The sequence below is a fragment of the Haliotis rubra genome, unplaced genomic scaffold (assembly GCF_003918875.1).
Source record: "Haliotis rubra isolate DU_JTF1 unplaced genomic scaffold, ASM391887v1 Scf688, whole genome shotgun sequence".
In the NCBI taxonomy this organism is placed as follows: Eukaryota; Metazoa; Mollusca; class Gastropoda; order Lepetellida; family Haliotidae; genus Haliotis; species Haliotis rubra.
The window spans coordinates 133,601-157,104 of NW_025767399.1; the positions used below are offsets into that span (position 1 = coordinate 133,601).

The 23,504-nt window shown below is 41.1% G+C and overlaps 2 protein-coding genes across 3 annotated transcripts; both read left to right on the top strand.

Annotated features, from left to right (window-relative positions):
• Positions 1-413: 413 nt before the first annotated feature.
• LOC124258240 lies at positions 414-12,621 on the top strand. Of its 2 annotated transcripts, none has more exons than XM_046692307.1 (3): positions 414-944; positions 1,872-2,396; positions 12,363-12,621. In XM_046692307.1, the coding sequence occupies exons 1-3, from the start codon at positions 456-458 to the stop codon at positions 12,450-12,452; spliced, it is 1,104 nt and encodes a 367-aa protein (XP_046548263.1). In that variant the 5' UTR covers positions 414-455; the 3' UTR covers positions 12,453-12,621. The 2 variants fall into 2 exon arrangements, with proteins under 2 accessions (XP_046548263.1, XP_046548264.1); XM_046692308.1 differs by lacking the exon at positions 12,363-12,621 and adding an exon at positions 3,824-4,401 and having other exon boundaries at positions 417-944.
• A 5,057-nt stretch (positions 12,622-17,678) lies between these two features.
• Positions 17,679-20,014, top strand: LOC124258223. Its single transcript, XM_046692288.1, has 5 exons — positions 17,679-18,282; positions 18,564-18,592; positions 18,829-19,191; positions 19,687-19,840; positions 19,971-20,014. Exons 1-5 carry the CDS (start codon positions 18,057-18,059, stop codon positions 20,012-20,014), a joined length of 816 nt encoding a protein of 271 aa, XP_046548244.1. The 5' UTR covers positions 17,679-18,056.
• The last annotated feature ends 3,490 nt before the right edge of the window (positions 20,015-23,504 follow it).

Here is a 23,504-nt window from a genome sequence, read left to right on the forward strand (position 1 = left end):
AGGACAATGCTGAATGAGAAACAAGACGATTGTTTTATGTTTAAAAAGAGGCCCAATCTGTTGTTAAAATTACCCAGTTCATGTTGAAACATTGTATCAGAATGTCCTCCTGTCCAGCTTGAATGCCAAGCAGACGACAGCTGTGATTAGTGCAAGTAACGCATATATGAATATCAACAAAGGAAAGCGGCAATAACAGCTACATTAGATATCCAATAATATCATCAATACACTGTCGGAACTGTGTACATCAATATGTTACATATCCGTATAATACAACAATTTATTGATGCTTAACTTCGTTGTGTCGAGATTTGGATTGCACTCTGCAACTGTATCAAGTATGGAAGTCGTGTACGACGATCTGATGTTGACAACACCGTGTTGGAGGAATACAGAACAACAACCTGATTAGACCTATTGTAGGAAACAGTCTTTATAAAACAGTATTCAATATGGTGTCCACCGTTATAGAACACATTGTGGATGCGTTGTTCGTGGTATTCATCTTCAGCCCATTGGTTGTATGTTACTGGAATAGTACCTGGAACCTCATTGGACTATATCTGTTGCCAAGCAACAAGATAGCGTCCGGATGGATATCGGTGGCAATAAGCATTGTGTTGATGGTGGCGTCATTTTTCACACAGGACGTTTTGAACAAGTATGTCAAGAAAGAAAAGTACGTGTCCTTTTACCTGGTGTCACGCCTCTTTACCTACGTCATGTCATTTAGCCAGGTGAGCAACTGGCGAGGGATATGGGAACTTCTCAACCTGTACATCGGCATAACAATACCTGGCTCACTGACAATTCTAGGTATCGGTACTGTAGGTCTGATTGCCCTTCGTTCGTACAGGAACGTTTTGACGCCACCAGGAGCTTGGGTTCTTGACGTTGACACCGACAACCATTTCACCATCATTCATCTGTTCGGGACAAAGGTAAGACGATACAAACTAAGTTCATAGACGGTACGGCAAAGCTAAGGAACTGGTATACGTTTTTTCAGTACATGTTCATTTGTTTCTATTGTGTTACAATGTGTGCAATGTCTTTTGAAGGTAATCTGATGTATCTAAGTTGGTGAGTGAGTATTTAGCAATATTCCAGCAATATCAGACCGCCTCCGCGGTGTAGTGGTTAGAGCGTCCGCCCGGAGAGAGGAAGGTCGTGGGTTGATCCCTGCCTGGCGCTCGGCATTAATGGGTACAACAAGGACTGGTCGGCTCGGAGTCAGTATACTGTGTCTGAGTGGGGTATTCATGCTTAACAGTGGCATGGTATCTCAGTGAGCTAGCACTATAAAACCAGCTTAAGTCTGGGCTAGTACAAGCAGCCGCACATACACATACACACGCATGCACGTCGTCATATGAGCGAAATATTCTCAAGCACGACGTTAAACCCAATTTCACATCACCTCACCTCCAGCAATATCATGACGGGGGACACCAGAAATGGGGCTCCATACGTTGCACCTATGTATCATGTGCGAACGCTTTAACCACTATGCTACCGAACCGCCACTGTATTTCAAAAGACGGTGATTGCAAATAGTACCCTCTGTACATCTCACTGAAAGAATATAACCGATGTTCAAATTCGGTCAATTCTCTCTACATATCGGCATGAAACAATGCAGATTTACCCCTTTCATCGTTGATGCGGAGGTGTTAAAATGTCGGAATGCCGTGAAACAACATATGATTCATACAAGCAAAAATGACATTTCTGCACAATAATTTAAAGGTTTCTTTGTATGTACCTCCAGTTGAACAATTTGTTGAGCCATTTAAATATAATTTCGTTCAATTTGAAGATATCTTAATTAACATGAGCATAAACAAGTAATCCATTCCCTCTTCCAGAAGGGCAGCGTCCTGTATGTCATTGACGTCCTCTTCGGTGTGGTTGTGGTGTCGACGCTGGTGGTGCTGGTCTGGCGGGGTCAGTGGATGGTTCTCCAACTCTCCATTTCACCCAACAACGACCTCTGGCGGGGAATCATCGTCTTCAGTGTCGGTAACGTGCTGGTAGTTACACTGATCGTCACACAGTTTCCCGCCAGAAAGCTTGCCGGGCATCTACACACGACACATCCACTCCTTCAGATAGTGTTCGAGGACGCCTGTGTTTTGCTGGTGTGCTTCAGTGCTGTGTGTTACTGGCACGGGCTGTGGGCTTTGCTGGACGTGATGGTCATCGGGTATGATCCCAACTTGACACAGTGGTTACTCCATGCTCTAGGGTTTGGAGGGTTAATGCTGTTACGTGTATGTAGGTCTCTACAGTTCATGGGCTACAATTTCGATGGCGAGTACCCTGAAGGTATTGGTCTGGTACAGACGCCATCTTACTGCAACACAATCTTGGCATCGCTGTGTAGAAGAGAGGTGAGTATATAAGATGACTGTAGCCTGCCTAAAGGGATCTGCCTCATCTCATTGAAAACATGATGCCAAATCGTTAATTAAATACACGGTATACTTTGCGAGAAAGAGGATGGTAAAATATGAAAAGTTTGAAGCTGATTGATCTGCTACAGTGAAACGTAAGAATACATTCTACTCAACACAGAGCAAACATGTCCGGACGTAACAAGCGTGCTAAAATATAACGTTACATACATTTAAGCCTACGTCGACCCTTAAAATTATTGCCCTTCCCCCATCACGTGTCTGCTTCACAACCCTTCTCCGCATCAATTCAAGTTATACACCCCGAAACGCCCTGATTGACAGAAACCATACCTAATTGTCAGAAACTCCCTCCCAATATCGTGCAATGTACTGTGTCATGACGCTTCGTCAGACATGACAGAAAGTGTCCCAAAATACAAGTTACAAACTTTTGGCGGCAGATCTTTCAGCGTTTACTCAGCTTCCCTCTGGAACTCACTACCTCTCCATGTCAAGTCATCTCCTTCCATCTCCATCTTTAAATCAAGACTCAAAACATTCTTGTTCAACCACAACTAAATCTTATAAAACTTCTTCCTGTATATAGTGTACATTTTTACTGTTGCGCAAAGAGCATGCCCTTGAGGTGTGGAGTTACTACTGCGCTCTACAAATGGCCATATTATTAAAGTGAGCAAGTAGCTGTAGAAAAAAGCAGAATGTTTGGTAGGCCTACTGAGGGGTTCATGTCTGTCCTTTCTATCATAAAGTTCAGCTGGACCGAAGACACAAGAAGCGTCACAATCCAGTTATTTGTATTTAACCTTCCCTGAACAATGTTCTCTTACATCCCCTTCCTTCACATTCCCACCCCTAAATCCATATTACTGTGTAGGTTCTATTTCTAAAACAAATTGTCAGATAATCTCATAGGCGGATCTTTGTGCTGAAAGTTTGTGTGAAATGAAGTGTGCACCCCCTCCTTTTCTCAATAGTGTGCACACCCCCACCCCCTCTCAAAAAGCTGTATCCGCCCCTGAATCACAGTAAGAGAATGACCGAATGGCCACTGAAGCATGACTTTGTCTGCTGACCAGATGTCTGTCGTACAGTTGACAGGTGACAGTCTGACCTGGATACAACTCTTAGGGATAAATAACGAATGCTTTGGCTTAGTCGCGATTTGACCCTTAGCTGGTCAGCTGACGCCAACTATAGCCATTGCTATGATACATATCGAATCACCACCCAGTGGACCTACTGATTGACCTTTGTATTTGGAGAAACAGTTACCCCAAACCAAACAATGCGGGATACGTATATGCCTGTATATCTCAAATGAAGTGGTGATTTCACAGGTGCAATGTTAATTTTGTTGAAGTGAGTACAGTTGTTGAGCCCCGTTCATTTGATTGTTTCAGGCATTGAGTCAGGCCATACACAAGACAGCGACTACCGAGACCACGTTCTCACTTCCGGACAGCGAGTGACGACTAGAGGACACACATGCCATTCTGTATTATTTCCGCTGAGTGATTGGGTACGAAAAACAATGTGTAGATCATGTAGAGTGAGTTAGTGAGTTTGGCTTTACACCGCTTTTAGCAATAATCAAGCAATATCACGGCGTGGGACACCATAAATGGGCTTCACCAGAGACCATATACTCTGGCTTCACACATTGTACCCATGTGGGGAATCGAACCCGGGTCTTCGAACGCTTTAACCACTAGGCTACCCCGCTTCCCCAGATCATGTAGAAGCAGATGCTAAGTGGTGGGACATTAACTGGGACAAGCTGTCTATTTGGAACTTACTGTTATCTCGAAGTAAAGCTTTGTCCCGCGTATTTATTCAGTTAGGTTGTGATAACAGTTGCATAGATTAATAGTTGAGGGGGCGTAGTTATGGGTGAGTGAGTGAGTGAGTTTAGTTTTTCCTCACTCAACAATATTCCAGCTATATGGTGGCGGTATGTACACAATCGAGCCTGGGCCAGACAATCCAGTGATCAACTTCATGAGCATCGATCTACGCAACTGGGATACGATGACGTGTGTCAACCAAGTCAGTGAGCCTGACGACCCGATCCCGTTATTCGCCTCTTAAGACAAGCATGGTTTGCTGAAGATCAATTCTACCCTGGATTTTCACAGGCCGGGAGTAATTATGGAAAGTGTGTTGTTAAATGATTGACTGAGATAGGTTTAATGTCACTTTGAGACGTTTCCTGCTATACCATTGCTTTGTTATGGCCATTCTTTAAGATCTGAATTGTCAGGTAGTGTATTTAACCTAACATGTTCTGGGTTAAGAAGGGTAGATGGGTCTATTTGGACAACCACAATAAATCAATAAAGCTTAAGTAATATCAGCTGGTTTGTTGTTACGGGATCACAGGGTCGTGTACAGGTCAGCTCCATGTACCGGAAGGTGGTCACTGGAGCATGTCGTTGTGGCACACAACAACCTGAACTCTTCCATACAGTGGCTGAAGGACCTTGACTGCCATGTGTGATGTTAGCAGATATTCCAAATTTAAGCATGGGGTATTTGTCCACATAATGTAAGGGGAAAGCTCTGATTGAGACTGGCCTTGACTAGTACCACCTCCGTGAAATCCCCGTAGACGAACACAAAGATAATATAGGATCATTATTGGCGCAAACGCTTCCATCCCACCATGACATCGCACATCTATGGGACTGCATTTGCAATGGATGGACGGACAAAGGACAAGTGAGTAATGTCACAGCTGTGTTGAGCATTAAATATCATATCACCATACATGTTTGCATGTTAACATTGAACTCATAACCGATAACGGAGCTAATTTCACACGCAATACCCCAGTTTCAAAATTACAACAAAATGTTTAAGATAGATTTTGTCACATTTAAATCATTTGTGTGGAAGAGGGAGAGCATCAAGAGAGTATTTCCATTAAATACATCATAGACAGACAGACTTTATTAATTCAAGTCATAATTGACCTCTGGCTGTAGTGCAGAGTAGTCGGTTATATTTGTGGTGATGTGTGATGGACAGCCAAGATTAACCGTAGAGACTACTACTTGGCGAGGATATAATTTAAAAATTATTATGACTGTTGTTTCTCAACTTCAGCACTTCACAAACATATTTCACTAAGTTTCTTTGTATGGGGATACTTTCGCATTGATATGATTGCAAATATTTTAGCATTGGCGGTTTTAAACAATAATGTTGCTTAATATACTAACATCATAACTGTTTATACAAAGGGCATATCAAGACAAAATGGTAGTCGTATTCTATATCAATATTTTTACCTTCTAAACAGATTCTTTCACAGCGGGTTTCTGTTGCATCAATGTCTACCAGTTTCTATGGGTAGAGGATGAGAGGATAATCGTTATATTGTTAGTTCACATCTATTTCTAGAGTTTAAAACTTTGTAATGATAATTTCCCAGACAGAATTTCACTTTAAAATCATTATACAAGTAAAGCGAATAAGATTTGCCAACATTTTCATACCAGGTTGTCATGTAACTATCTTCTTGGGGCTGTTTTAACGCAGCGCGAAAAGTAGGTACAGTCACACTGAGGGGAGATAACCAGTTATGGTGACAGACATTTTCAGATAATAGATGTTTTTTGTAACAATACCGATGACTGGAAATATTGCATGCTTTACCGTATATTTCCATTAAAATATAAGGACTCGACGATATACTATACCTTACATCAATATCACACAACATTCACTTGTCTCAGAGTGACTAACGTGAATCTATGTCTTCGTTCAATACACTCCGTTCGTTTCTAGTCCCAAATTTCACATCCATAGTGCAATACTGGTACAACGCAAGTATCAAATAACTCTGGTGAAAGTTTAACATCTAACTTATTTCCTTAACCTCATTTACTACCGCATTACAAACTCTAGACCCTCCTCGGCTAACACTTTGATTGACTGAGATTACCATGTAGTATATACCACCGATAACCCTGAATAATTAAATTGCTTTTCAATTTCTAATGTAGCTGAATCATACACAAAATGTGAATTTACTTGCTCCTGATATTTTTTAAATATACATTTAATATGTTATATTACACCTTAGGATTTCTCACTGTTTACGGGTAATGCCCGTGTTTTATACAGTTAACAAAGAGAGAATCATAGAGGCATAGTTTCGAATACTATTTGGTAGGGTAATATGGATGGGGTGTGATGAAATAATAGCCGTCATAGAGCAAACCATTTTAATAAGTTTCTTTAAAACTTCAAACGACCTAAGTGTTTCAATGTGTGTCCAAAGTGCACCGATAGTCTATCTCCTTTGTCTGTTTAATGCATTCAGCAAACTTTCGGCGTATCCCCTCTTATCATAAATACAGACTCGTTCTCGTCACTATATGGCTGGAATAATGCCGATGTGACGTAAAGCCCAACTCAACTCAACTCAACTTATCTTAAAACCCTTGATTCTCAAAGCTATCTGTAAATGTCAATTAACTCTTCCCTACGTCGGCGGGTATTATGTGTACATGTGCATAGGTCAGCGTCCTTTCATCACATTGCGTAATATGCCTTGCTACAAAACCTGACAGATATGATAAGTCAGAGAGACGGTCTCCATGGAGACGAGTTAAGGAGACAGTCTCCAGGGAGACGAGATAAGGAGACGGTCTCCAGCGTAGGAGACGGCCCAGATTATCGACAGTCTAAGCGGACGGATTGTACGGCTAGTCGTGGCGTCGGTCAAGGCCGTCGCTTCGCCAACGACTACGTCTACGAAGAAGAATCACCGTCCGACTTCTGCATGTGTGTGAGAGACAGAGCGGGTCCCGATGTGCGTTCTGTCACGTGTCTAACATCAACTTGTACCATTTCGACCATTATTCCCCAACCATAATAAACATGGCTGCCGACGTCACCTGACATTTGTCTTCCGTCCGTCAACCACCCTCAACTACCATCCGAGAGCACACCAAACGAATGCTCTTGGTCAGTAGTGATTGTGATTGTCCTAAATTGTTAATTTCATGTATTTTTTAATTGTTTTAAGTACTTCTCATAGTGATATTATATACTTTTGTTTTGAGAGTTGTTTCTAATTGTCTGTTGAGTTGGTGCCAATAAGGGAATAACAACTTCCTCGCTTAGACATCGTATTCATTCTTTTCTATGATGATCGATATACATCGGATCTATTCGCTATCTTGACTACATTCAGAGGCCTATGAGAATGAGACGTCACTATAAATATAGAAGGCAAACAGGAGTACCAAATTCGGTTGACCTTCCACTCGCGCTTTTATGAGCAGACCACATGTTGATCGAAATGAATAGCAATCTTAATCAGAACATTGTTATTGTGTTACCCTGGCGCACAAGATTCCCTTGTTTGTCACCATTGTGAAATGGCGAGACGTTTACGACGTCGTCCGAATCCCCCAACAGTGCTGCATGAACACCAGAGGCCTATTTTACAATAATCTGTAAGGGCCAGAGGCTTCGACGTTCACTTTAGTTCATCATAATTGTCGTCATCTTTCTTTTTTGTTTGGAACAAAGTGTTTAATTTATTATTACTATTTTCTATATTTCAAGAGAATACAAATAAATTCCCCGCCGAAAGGCGGCTTTGTCGAATGTCCATAAGTGGATGCTGGAGCACAAGGATCAGGCCACTCCCCTATCATTCTATAATGTTTATATCCTAGGATCAAATCACTTCCCACATGCAACACCCGTCTTTGTGGGATAAAAACACCGTTTATACGTCATGCAGAATGTATCGGCGATATTCAGCGCCCTAGTATACCCTAAATAATAGCTTATCCAAACCTTTATATTGGTTATATATACAGAATCAATACTTCATTTATGTGTAGACTGCTGCCATATAACCGGAATATTGCTGAGTGCGGCGTAAAACCCAACTCACTCACTCACTCATTTATGTGTCAAAATTTAATACGCATAACGTGAACCCTTGGACCCTTGTCATCTAATCAATATACTAATACATTTCATGTATTTAATATAGATTGGTGGTGTTTTGACAGCACATACACACTGAATATGTAAGTCACAATCAAAACACGTTTCAAAATATTAACGTTGTTTGTTTTGAAAACAGTCCCCCCAAACCAGGTGTGTACTTTCTTTTCAGTAGAAAATCTGAAAAACTTTGTTCAATATACAACAACGTTAATGATTTATGTCAATCGTATTTCCATGCCGTTGTGCCATCCAACGTATTAACAACGACAAGATGTACAAGATGACAAGATGACAAGAGTACAAGATGTATTTACCACACCATTGTCAATTGTTTGAGATTGAGATGATCAAAAGAATTATTACAACTTCCCCACTATATTTCTTAACCGGCAACCGAAAGGCTAACATTTTACATCCTCGTCCAAAGCACCGATGTAAATCCCTAAAAGCAAGTCTTTTTTACATGGTACTTTGTCCTGCTCCTGTAAACATCCATGTCAAAACAATATACTTAGTACACATCTTTCGTAAATGCCTCAAATGCACAATCACCAGAAACGTCATGTTCATTATAACTGCTGGCGGGAAATGCACAATACAAAATATCCTTTTGTGGTCATCAATGGCTAACTGAAATTCAAAATACCTCATTTTCGATAAATAGATTTAAAAACAACTCCCCAACACAGAAAACACCATCTGCATGACAATATGAACATAGTTTATGATTATACCATAGAAAGTACCGGTGGTCCTCAGAACCGAACCATGTTTACAAACAACATCATACAGCTGTAATACTGCTGAAACACATATCTGCTCATGATACAGTCACAACTGCACAATCGACGTTTTTGACAGAAATTTCTTATGAATGTGGAAAGGATTTGTGGCTTTTATGTTGAAACTGTTGAAGGTCCGAAGAAAGATATCTTTTGCCATTAGTAACGCTTTCAAGTGACCATAACAATGGATATTCATTCAACTTGATATAACTTCACATAGTTTGAAAGGGTATATTGAATGATTGTTCTTCATGGTTACATTTGGCCACTTTCCAAAAGGCGTTGTGAATTCACGATGTAAACCCTAATGCACCATTATCCTAAATGTCACAATTCTTTAGCATACACACGTTTTTTATATCTGTGAATAAAGGTGAGCTCCTGTACCCTAGCTATCACGGTTATGTTCAATCTAGCAAATCATATGTGAAACCATTATCGTCTATTTTGCAGAGTTAGACGTGCTCCAGTTATCAACATCAATTACTCCACCACGGCACAGCAGTCCGATCTCGCCAGTGAAATTAGAAACTATCGGTAACCTTGTACGTGTAGAAGCCAGCTGTCAGTGCACGTGTATACAACTCCAGAAGAGCACAACATGAATATGACATGTTGAAAAATTTAGTTGAAATTGACTGTATCAATACAGAGAGAGAGAGAGAGTGATATTTAACGTCCACAAAGCCACTTTAGAACGACATTTCCTTGTCAGCACTGTGTGTTAGACTTCTTGAGTTGAATGATGATCTAAGCAGGACAACAGTATATTAACATGGGGATAAGCTGTCATGAAGAAACCGTGTATCATGTAATGGTAAGAAACGATATATAAGATGGCGATTTGCACCAATGAACACATTGTGGACTCGGTGTTTATGTTGTTCATCTTCAGCCCATTGGTTGTTTGTTACTGGAATAGTACCTGGAACCTCACTGAACTATATCTGTTGCCAAGCAACAAGATAGCATCCGCATTGACATCATGGGCAATAAGCATTATATTGATGGTGGCGTCATATTTCACACAGGACTTTCTGAATGAGGAGACACAAGATGATTGTTTTATGTTTAAAAAGAGGCGCAATCTGTTGTTAAAATTACCCAGTTCATGTTGAAACATTGTATCAGAATGTCCACCTGTCCAACTTGAATGCGAAGCAGACGACAGCTGGGAGTAGTGCAAGTAACGCATATATGAATATCAACAAAGGAAAGCGGCAATAGCAGCTACATTAGATATACAATAATATCATCAATACACTGTCATCAATAAACTGTGTACATCAATATGTTACATATCCGTATAATACAACAATTTATTGATGCTTAACTTCGTTGTGTCGAGATTTGGTTTGCACTCTGCAACTGTATCAAGTATGGAAGTCGTGTACGACGATCTGATGTTGACAACACCGTGTTGGAGGAATACAGAACAACAACCTGATTATACCTATTGTAGGAAACAGTCTTTATAAAACAGTATTCAATATGGTGTCCACCGTTATAGAACACATTGTGGATGCGTTGTTCGTGTTATTCATCTTCAGCCCATTGGTTGTATGTTACTGGAATAGTACCTGGAACCTCATTGGACTATATCTTTTGCCAAGCAACAAGATAGCATCCGGATGGATATCGGTGGCAATAAGCATTGTGTTGATGGTGGCGTCATTTTTCACACAGGACGTTTTGAACAAGTATGTCAAGAAAGAAAAGTACGTGTCCTTTTACCTGGTGTCACGCCTCTTTACCTACGTCATGTCGTTTAGCCAGGTGAGCAACTGGCGAGGGATATGGGAACTTCTCAACCTGTACATCGGCATGACAATGCCTGGCTCACTGACAACTCTAGCTATCGGTACTGTAGGTCTGGTTGCCCTTCGTTCGTACAGGAACGTTTTGACGCCACCAGGAGCTTGGGTTCTTGACGTTGAGACCAACAACTATTTCACCATCCATCTGTTTGGAACAAAGGTAAGTCGAGAAGGGATATGTTAGAGTTGTTGTTGAGTTGGGTTTTGCGTCACATCGGCATTATCCCAGCCATATAGTGACGAGAACAAGTTTGCATTAATAAACATTGTAAGTGCATACTCGGAATGAGTATTATTTCAAAAACATATATTCATTACATTGTCATTTAAAAGCAGAAAAAAGTCATAGCACCAAATTTAAAGGCAGGCATGTTAGAAGTGATGTATTGTGTTGTGTTGCGTTGCGTTGTGTTGTGTTGTGTTGTGTTGTGTTGTATGTTATTCAGTTTAGAACATTGTCCCTAAAGTCCCCTTAAATAAGATAAAAAAGGCGAGATACTATTACTATAAAAAGGTGAAACAACTACAGTTAAGGCTTGTTTTGTATGGTACACGCACGCACGCACGCACGCACGCACGCACACACATACACGCACACACACACATGATTCTTGAGTTTATCCATCCCCTTTTCATTTTCAGAAGGGCAGCGTCCTGTATGTCATTCACGTGCTCTTCGGTGTGGCTGTGGTGTCGACGCTGGTAGTGCTGGTCTGGTGGGGTCAGTGGATGATTCTCCAACTCTCCATTTCACCCAACAACGACCTCTGGCGGGGAATCATCGTCTTCAGTGTCGGTAACGTGCTGGTAGTTACACTGATCGTCACACAGTTTCCCGCCAGAAAGCTTGCCGGACATCTACACACGACACACCCACTCCTTCAGATAGTGTTCGAGGACGCCTGTGTTTTGCTGGTATGCTTCAGTGCTGTGTGTTACTGGCACGGGCTGTGGGCTTTGCTGGGCGTGATGGTCATCGGGTATGATCCCAACTTGACACAGTGGTTACTCCATGCTCTAGGGTTTGGAGGGTTAATGCTGTTACGTGTATGTAGGTCTCTACAGTTCATGGGCTACAGTTTCGATGGCGCGTACCCTGAAGGTATTGGTCTGGTACAGACGCCATCTTACTGCAACACAATCTTGGCATCTCTATGCAGAAGGGAGGTGAGTATACAAGATGTTAGAGCAGCCTATCGGAGAGAGAGAGAGATTAGTGTATGTTAGTGCATGAGAGACAGAGAGAGAGAGTACACTTTGTTCAGAATAGTTGTTATTGCGATTGTATTAATATAACGTAGGTACAATGTATTTGTTTGTACATGTGTTCGTTCGCAGTACAGTTTGTTCGTGTGTTGTAGGCGCTGAGTGATGCTATAAGACTGACAGCGTCGACCAGAACTGTCTATGTGGAAGTAGAGAGCCAGCACAAGCAGATACCAGTATCCTAACCTCCATCCTGTACAAAGCTGAACATGTATACGGCTGGTATTTACCAAAACAGAGATCAGTCCGGCATCAGTAACCTCGAAACGATTCACATGTGCTGTATACAGTAGACGTGTACGTGTGTCACAGCCTATCAATAGCATATCATCACGTACGTAGATTGTACGTTTATCTATGTAGAAGCCAGGAGCCAGGATATAAAACCGAGCGCATGGTTATTGATATGGTGCTATTGTGTTGCGATGGTTGGACCATAGCTGGATATAGTTGCAACAAACGTCATTAATAACTGAATCATAGGTTACATAAAACATACCTTGAACTGTTGTCGATTAATATGGTTACTAAGTCAACAATTCAGACAGACAGATTTTATTTAGTAATGTGGGCCATATGGCCTATGTTACAATGTAGCTGACAGTATAAACTGAGTCAACAGTATACACATCCCGATATTGTTTCATATAATGCGCCCGTAAAATCTGTCAGGCGCGTAGCCCGATAGATTGCAAAGCTTTAAATTTAGATAGTATTGAGGGTTTGCCCAACCTTCAGGGGCGGATACAGCTTTTTGAGAAAGGGGGTGGGAGGGTGTTGCACACTATTGAGAAAAGGAGGGTGCATACTTCATTTTCACCCGAGTTTGAATGGTCATTTAATAAACTTTCATGGTGATCTTTAGCAACATTTATGTATACTCATGCCAATAATGGTTGTCACCCCTTCAATTTTTTAATTGGAGAGGGGTGGGGGTGATGTGTGTGGGTGTGGGGGAGGGGGGAGAGGTGACAACCATTACTGGCAAGAGTATATAAGCCCGGGCATTTTTATAATGGTAGCTAAGTCCCTGTGTGGTAATGATCACAAGTGAAGAAATCAGTCGACAATTCGATACTACGTGATACCTCCTAGATTATAATATATTATACACATCTAACTATCATCCATGTATATGTTAGACTTTGGCACGAATGCGCTGCCGTAGTATATGGTTACAAATGATCTGTTTTGGTCTGTTTTGACTAATTGAGCACATGTGTAGTACTGAGATACCAAAGTTAATTTAGGAACGGAACCAGATCTGCATTCCAGAAGGTTACAAATTCATGTCTTTCAATCACAAAATCTATTCTAATGCTGACGGTATGCGTACTTTAGATATTTTTACGTTTTGTAACATTAAAATGACAAATGTGGTGTCCATTATGATCCTTTATCGTGTATAAAATATTTGTAAACACGAAGCTGACAAACTTGATTTGTTTTCGTCTAAAGACTCTTGTTAAGTGCTCCACGGAACTAGTGGTTGTCCCACCTGGTGTAGCTAGCGTTCATGAAGTGACCTATATCTTGGGGCAATGGTGTATCTTGGAGTTTTGATGACTAGACTGTTTAAAGGCATGCATGTTCTTTTCTCCAGCAACCAAACATATACTTTGGACCCACAACACGGCTGGAATAATGCCGATGTGACGTAAAGCCCAACTCAACTCAACTCAACTTATCTTAAAACCCTTGATTCTCAAAGCTATCTGTAAATGTCAATTAACTCTTCCCTACGTCGGCGGGTATTATGTGTACATGTGCATAGGTCAGCGTCCTTTCATCACATTGCGTAATATGCCTTGCTACAAAACCTGACAGATATGATAAGTCAGAGAGACGGTCTCCATGGAGACGAGTTAAGGAGACAGTCTCCAGGGAGACGAGATAAGGAGACGGTCTCCAGCGTAGGAGATGGCCCAGATTATCGACAGTCTAAGCGGACGGATTGTACGGCTAGTCGTGGCGTCGGTCAAGGCCGTCGCTTCGCCAACGACTACGTCTACGAAGAAGAATCACCGTCCGACTTCTGCATGTGTGTGAGAGACGGAGCGGGTCCCGATGTGCGTTCTGTCACGTGTCTAACATCAACTTGTACCATTTCGACCATTATTCCCCAACCATAATAAACATGGCTGCCGACGTCACCTGACATTTGTCTTCCGTCCGTCAACCACCCTCAACTACCATCCGAGAGCACACCATACGAATGCTCTTGGTCAGTAGTGATTGTGATTGTCCTAAATTGTTAATTTCATGTATTTTTTAATTGTTTTTAAGTACTTCTCATAGTGATATTATATACTTGTTTTTGAGAGTTGTTCCTAATTGTCTGTTGAGTTGGTCCCAATAAGGGAATAACAACTTCCTCGCTTAGACATCGTATTCATTCTTTTCTATGATGATCGATATACATCGGATCCATTCGCTATCTTGACTACATTCAGAGGCCTATGAGAATGAGACGTCACTATAAATATAGAAGGCAAATAGGAGTACCAAATTCGGTTGACCTTCCACTCGTGCTTTTATGAGCAGACCACATGTTGATCGAAATGAATAGCAATCTTAATCAGAACATTGTTACATGTATTGTGTTACCCTGGCGCACAAAATTCCCTTGTTTGTCACCATTGTGAAATGGCGAGACGTTTACGACGTCGTCCGAATCCCCCAACAGTGCTGCATGAACACCAGAGGCCTATTTTACAATAATCTGTAAGGGCCAGCGGCTTCGACGTTCACTTTAGTTCATCATAATTGTCGTCATCTTTCTTTTTTGTTTGGAACAAAGTGTTTAATTTATTATTATTATTTTCTATATTTCAAGAGAATACAAATAAATTCCCCGCCGAAAGGCGGCTTTGTCGAATGTCCATAAGTGGATGCTGGAGCACAAGGATCAGGCCACTCCCCTATCATTCTATAATGTTTATATCCTAGGAGCAAATCACTTCCCACATGCAACACCCGTCTTTGTGGGATAAAAACACCGCTTATACGTCATGCAGAATGTATCGGCGATATTCAGCGCCCTAGTATACCCTAAATAATAGCTTATCCAAACCTTTATATTGGTCATATATATACAGAATCAATACTTCATTTATGTGTAGACCGCTGCCATATAACCGGAATATTGCTGAGTGCGGCGTAAAACCCAACTCACTCACTCACTCACTCATTTATGTGTCAAGATTTAATACGCATAACGTGAACCCTTGGACGCTTGTCATCTAATCAGTATACTAATACATTTCATGTATTTAATATAGATTGGTGGTGTTTTGACAGCACATACACACTGAATATGTAAGTCACAATCAAAACACGTTGTTTGTTTTGAAAACAGTCCCCCCAAACCAGGTGTGTACTTTCTTTTCAGTAGAAAATCTGAAAAACGTTGCACAATATACAACAACGTTAATGATTTATAATCGTATTTCCATGCCATGGCACCATCCAACGTATTAACAACGACAAGATGGGGTATACGAAATGAGTACAAGATGTATTTACCACACCATTGTCAAATTTTAAAGAGATGATCAGAAGAATTATTACAGCTTCTCCACTATATTTCTTAACCGGCAACCGAAGGGCTAACATTTTACATCCTCGTCCAAGGGACCGATGTAGATCCCGAAACGCAAGTCTTTTCAGAGCTTATATGGTACTTTGTCCTGCTCTTGTGAACATCCATGTGAAAACAATATACACTTCTTTCGTAAATGCCTCAAATGCACAATCACCAGAAACGTCATGTTCATTATAACTGCTGGCGGTAAATGCACAATACAAAATATCCTTTTGTGGTCATCAATGGCTAACTGAAATTCAAAATACCTCATTTTTTATAAATAGTGAGTGAGTGAGTGAGTTTGGTTTTACGCCGCTTTTAGCAATATTCCAGCAATATCACGGCGGGGGACACCAGAAATGAGCTTCACACATTGTACCCATGTGGGGAATCGAACCCTGGTCTTCGGCGTGACCAGCGAACGCTTTAACCATCAGGCTACCCCACCGCCCCTTTACGATAAATAGATTTAAAAACAACTCCTCAACACAGAAAACACCATGTGCATGACAATATGAACATATACTGTATAGTATATAATTATAACATAGATAGTAAGGGTGTGCCTCCGCGTTTCTTCAACCGATGTGAAATTGATCTAATGTTTGTAATAACATGGTTCAGAACCGAACCATGTTTACAAACAACATCATACAGCTGTAATACTTCTGAAACACATATCAAAGCTCAGGTCACAAATCGGTGAAGTTAAGCAACGTCGAGGTCGGAGAGTCCTTGGATGGGTGACCGTGCTTGGCAGCTTGGCTCCTGAGAGTTTCTAGGACTTCAGTCCTGCCCCACAACGAAGCAAATGTGACACATGTGGTCTCACCTTAGGCAAGTGAGTTTGTTCAACATTGTCTCTGTTCACCGAGCAGGAAAATGGGTACCCGGTGGGATAAGTCATGTGACTATAACCTTCTAGCCCCTAACAGGCAGCTTGGGTTATCCGGGGTAATAATATGTGTGCTGTAGCGCCTTGAACGAGCATTGAATGCACGGATATAGGCGCGGTTACAAATACCCACTATTATTATTATTATCTGCTCATGATACAGTCACAACTGCACAATCGACGTTTTTGACAGAAATTTCTTATGAATGTGGAAAAGATTTGTAACTTTTTATGTTGAAACTGTTGAATGTCCGAAGAAAGATATCGTTTGCCATCAGTAACGATTTCAAGTGACAATAACAATGGATATTCATTCAACTCGATATAGCCTCACATAGTTTAAATGGGTATATTGAATGATTGTTCTTGATGCAGGGCTCCAGATAAGGGCCGTATCGGCGTATGTACGGATAAAAAATATGCACGATACGGTAGGAAATAATTTAGAAAACGTAGCAGATACGCACCACAGCAATGGTGTACGGTCTTAGAATCATTTACAGACGTATTTATCTGAAAAAAAGTATGTTTTATAGTTTATTGACCTGTTTACACAAGAGTAGCAATGTTGTGGTGCATATATGAAACGAAACACAAGATTACTGATAGTCCATTAGCTTCCATTCAGTACTCTAAATGTACCCTTAAGGTTTTCCAGTACTCAATATTGAACAAATAAGAAGTACATACTCCTGATGTTGAAAAATTATCTGGAGCCCTGCTTCATGGTTACATTTGACCACTTTCCAAATGCGTTGTGAATTCACGATGTCAACCCTAAAGCACCATTATCCTAAATGCCACAATTCTTTAGCATACACACGTTTTAATATCTGGGAATAAAGGTGAGCTCCTGTACCCTAGCTATCACGGTTATGTTCAATCTAGCAAATCATATGTGAAACCATTATCGTCTATTTTGCAGAGTTAGACGTGCTCCAGTTATCAACATCAGTTACTCCACCACGGCACAGCAGTCCGATCTCGCCAGTGAAATTAGAAACTATTGGTAACCTTGTACGTGTAGAAGCCAGCTGTCAGTGCACGTGTATACAACTCCAGAAGAGCACAACATGAATATGACATGTTGAAAAATTTAGTTGAAATTGACTGTATCAATACAGAGAGAGAGAGAGAGTGATATTTAACGTCCACAAAGCCACTTTAAAACGACATTTCCTTGTCAGCACTGTGTGTTAGACTTCTTGAGTTGAATGATGATCTAAGCAGGACAACATTATATGAACATGGGGATAAGCTGTCATGAAGAAACCGTGTATCATGTAATGGTAAGAAACGATATATAAGATGTCGATTTGCACCAATGAACACATTGTGGACTCGGTGTTTATGTTGTTTATCTTCAGCCCATTGGTTGTATGTTACTGGAATAGTACCTGGAACCTCGCTGAACTATATCTGTTGCCAAGCAACAAGATAGCATCCGCATTGACATCATTGGCAATAAGCATTATATTGATGGTGGCGTCATATTTCACACAGGACTTTCTGAATGAGGAGACACAACATGATTGTTTTATGTTTAAAAAGAGGCGCAATCTGTTGTTAAAATTACCCAGTTCATGTTGAAACATTGTATCAGAATGTCCACCTGTCCAACTTGAATGCGAAGCAGACGACAGCTGGGAGTAGTGCAAGTAACGCATATATGAATATCAACAAAGGAAAGCGGCAATAACAGCTACATTAGATATCCAATAATATCATCAATACACTGTCAGAACTGTGTACATCAATATGTTACATATCCGTATAATACAACAATTTATTGATGCTTAACTTCGTTGTGTCCAGATTTGGATTGCACTCTGCAACTGTATCAAGTATGAAAGTCGTGTACGACGATCTGATGTTGACAACACCGTGTTGGAGGAATACAGAGCAACAACCTGATTATACCTATTGTAGGAAACAGTCTTTATAAAACAGTATTCAATATGGTGTCCACCGTTATAGAACACATTGTGGATGCGTTGTTCGTGTTATTCATCTTCAGCCCATTGGTTGTATGTTACTGGAATAGTACCTGGAACCTCATTGGACTATATCTTTTGCCAAGAACAAGATAGCGTCCGGATGGATATCGGTGGCAATAAGCATTGTGTTGATGGTGGCGTCATTTTTCACACAGGACGTTTTGAACAAGTATGTCAAGAAAGAAAAGTACGTGTCCTTTTACCTGGTGTCACGCCTCTTTACCTACGTCATGTCGTTTAGCCAGGTGAGCAACTGGCGAGGGATATGGGAACTTCTCAACCTGTACATCGGCATGACAATGCCTGGCTCACTGACAACTCTAGCTATCGGTACTGTAGGTCTGGTTGCCCTTCGTTCGTACAGGAACGTTTTGACGCCACCAGGAGCTTGGGTTCTTGACGTTGAGACCAACAACTATTTCACCATCCATCTGTTTGGAACAAAGGTAAGTCGAGAAGGGATATGTTAGAGTTGTTGTTGAGTTGGGTTTTGCGTCACATCGGCATTATCCCAGCCATATAGTGACGAGAACAAGTTTGCATTAATAAACATTGTAAGTGCATACTCGGAATGAGTATTATTTCAAAAACATATATTCATTACATTGTCATTTAAAAGCAGAAAAAAGTCATAGCACCAAATTTAAAGGCAGGCATGTTAGAAGTGATGTATTGTGTTGTGTTGCGTTGTGTTGTGTTGTGTTGTGTTGTGTTGTGTTGTGTTGTGTTGTGTTGTATGTTATTCAGTTTAGAACATTGTCCCTAAAGTCCCCTTAAATAAGATAAAAAAGGCGAGATACTATTACTATAAAAAGGTGAAACAACTACAGTTAAGGCTTGTTTTGTATGGTACACGCACGCACGCACGCACGCACGCACGCACGCACATACACGCACACACACATGATTCTTGAGTTTATCCATCCCCTTTTCATTTTCAGAAGGGCAGCGTCCTGTATGTCATTCACGTGCTCTTCGGTGTGGCTGTGGTGTCGACGCTGGTAGTGCTGGTCTGGTGGGGTCAGTGGATGGTTCTCCAACTCTCCATTTCACCCAACAACGACCTCTGGCGGGGAATCATCGTCTTCAGTGTCGGTAACGTGCTGGTAGTTACACTGATCGTCACACAGTTTCCCGCCAGAAAGCTTGCCGGACATCTACACACGACACACCCACTCCTTCAGATAGTGTTCGAGGACGCCTGTGTTTTGCTGGTATGCTTCAGTGCTGTGTGTTACTGGCACGGGCTGTGGGCTTTGCTGGGCGTGATGGTCATCGGGTATGATCCCAACTTGACACAGTGGTTACTCCATGCTCTAGGGTTTGGAGGGTTAATGCTGTTACGTGTATGTAGGTCTCTACAGTTCATGGGCTACAGTTTCGATGGCGCGTACCCTGAAGGTATTGGTCTGGTACAGACGCCATCTTACTGCAACACAATCTTGGCATCTCTATGCAGAAGGGAGGTGAGTATATAAGATGTTAGAGTAGCCTATCGGAGAGAGAGAGAGATTAGTGTATGTTAGTGCATGAGAGACAGAGAGAGAGAGTACACTTTGTTCAGAATAGTTGTTATTGCGATTGTATTGATATAACGTAGGTACAATGTATTTGTTTGTACATTTGTTCGTTCGCAGTACAGTTTGTCCGTGTGTTGCAGGCGCTGAGTGATGCTATAAGACTGACAGCGTCGACCAGAACTGTCTATGTGGAAGTAGAGAGCCAGCACAAGCAGATACCAGTATCTTAACCTCCATCCTGTACAAAACTGAACATGTATACGGCTGGTATTTACCAAAACAGTGATCAGACCGGCATCAGTAACGATCCACATGTGCTGTGTACAGTGGACGTGTACTGGTGTCACAGCCTATCAATAGCATATCATCATGTACGTAGATTGTACGTTTATCTATGTAGAAGCCAGGAGCCATGATATAAAAACCGAGCGCATGGTTATTGATATGGTGCTATTGTGTTGCGATGGTTGGACCATAGCCGGATATAGTTGCAACAAACGTCATTATTAACTGAATCATAGGTTACATAAAACATACCTTGAACTGTTGTCGATTAATAGGGTTACAAAGTCAACAATTCAGACAGACAGATTTTATTTAGTAATGTGGGCCATATGGCCTATGTTACAATGTAGCTGACAGTATAAACTGAGTCAACAGTATACACATCCCGATATTGTTTCATATAATGCGCCCGTAAAATCTGTCAGGCGCGTAGCCCGATAGATTGCAAAGCTTTAAATTTAGATAGTAGTGTTAGTGTTAGTGTTGGTGTGTGTGAGTGTTGGTGTGTGTGAGTGTGTGTGTGAGTGTTGGTGTGTGTGAGTGTGTGTGTGAGAGAGAGAGAGAGTGTGTGTGTGTGTGTGTGTGTGTGTGTGTGTGTGTGTGTGTGTGTGTGTGTGTGTGTGTGTGTGTGTGTGTGTGTGTGTGTGACAACCATTACTGGCAAGAGTATATAAGCCCGGGCATTTTTATAATGGTAGCTACGTCCCTGTGTGGTAATGATCACAAGTGAAGAAATCAGTCGACAATTCGATACTACGTGATACCTCCTAGATTACAATATATTATACACATCTAACTATCATCCATGTATATGTTAATTAGACTTTGGCACGAATGCGCTGCCGTAGTATATGGTTACAAATGATCTGTTTTGGTCTGTTTTGACTAATTGAACACATGTGTAGTACTGAGATACCAAAGTTAATTTAGGAACGGAACCAGATCTGCATTCCAGAAGGTTACAAATTCATGTCTTCCAATCACAAAATCTATTCTAATGCTGACGGTATGCGTACTTTAGATATTTTTACGTTTTGGAACATTAAAATGACAAATGTGGTGTCCATTATGATCCTTTATCGTGTATAAAATATTTGTAAACACGAAGCTGAAAAACTTGATTTGTTTTCGTCTAAAGACTCTTGTTAAGTGCTCCACGGAACTAGTGGTTGTCCCTTGACATAAGTGCACCTGGTGTAGCTGGCGTTCATGAAGTGACCTATATCTTGGGGCAATGGTGTATCTTGGAGTTCTGATGACTAGACTGTTTAAAGGCATGCATGTTATTTTCTCCAGCAACCAAACAATATACTTTGGACCCACATCACGTTATTCATGGCCGGTGAACGAACATTATTGAGTGAGTGAGTGAGTATGGTTTTACGCCGCTTTTAGCAATAATCCAGCAATAACACAGCGGGGGACACCAGAAATGGGCTTCACACATTGTACCCAAGTGGGGAATCGAACTCAGGTCTTCGGTGTGATGCGAACATTATTGAAATGAGCACAGGATACATAAGTATATTCAAGTGATCACAGTATTCAAGTAAGGCAGAATTAACAATTTGCATTAGTTGACACTCAAACTGATTTACAGATGGGAAACTGTTCCCGATCAACGGACTTTCAGTTTTCAATCAATTTCAGAGTGACTGAGTGAGTGAGTTTGGTTTTACGCCGCTTTTAGCAATATTCCAGCAATAACACAGCGGGGGACACCAGAAATGAGCTTCACACATTGTACCCATGTGGGGAATCGAACCCGGGTCTTCCATCACTTTAGCCATCAGGCTACCCCACCGCCCCCAATCAATTTCAGAATTCTGGTAGACGATCAGCTCAGAATACCAACTTAACATGAACTTTTTATAAAGCTTTTGTCATATCATATTACTCCAACAGATACAGAAACTCTTGTTAACTCTTCCTGGGCCGGGGCCTTGAAGGTCCGGGTTAGAATGTTGATCTTCAGTAACCCATGCTTGTTGTAAGAGGCGACTAACGGGACCAAGTGGTCAGTTTCGCTGACTTGGTTGAAACGTCATCGGTTTCCAATTGCGCAGATCGATGCTCATTGCTGTTGACCACTGGATTGTCTGGTCCAGACTCGATTAATTACAGACCGCCACCATACAGCTGGAATATTTCTGAGTGCAGCGTAGAACTAAACTCACTCACTCACTCTTCATGGGCAATAAAAGCGAACATGTAGTCATGGACATCTACTTAACAAATAATTCAGATGAAGAATAAAACAGCAGCATAGTTTCCATCCTTACAAAACAACGGACAAATTACCACATTTCACCTGTCAGACCTAAGGTGAAGCAAACGTGCACAAGTACAAGAATTGCTTTCATGCGCGTGACTCCTTGTGACGCAATGAAAACACTCGATATATAGTGCACAACGCGTCCGTAAAATCCTAAAACAATTGCATAACCGAATAACACAAATTAAGTCACGTTTCCTTGTGTGTAAACAATTGCATCACATCGCGGCACTATTAAGAGAGCTTAAATCATGATTGTAGTGTACTTAGGATAACATTAGATTTGCGTCCTAATGCCACAGTCCACCACACAGTCCCTGGGTGTGGCACATTGGGAAATAGATGGGGGCAGGCTTGTATAAAGAGACAGTTTGTGTAATCTGTACCCAACTCTATAAATACATTCAGAAAGTAACTATGTTATGTCTTATATATATAACAACCATTTAATTAACAATAAAGACAGAAAGATGTTTGGAATAAAAAGTTGAAGGATGTTTTTTATGGATGAAATTTTTTAAGAATCATTTCTATAAGAATTTACAAAGGAAGTGGTTGGTGCACCATATTCAAAACATGAATTATGAGACTCCGTCTCTCCTGTAGAACTGGTCAAAGATGGCACAGCAGTCAACAACACAAACTCTTTCATAATTCTAGTTTTTATTGACATGTATGA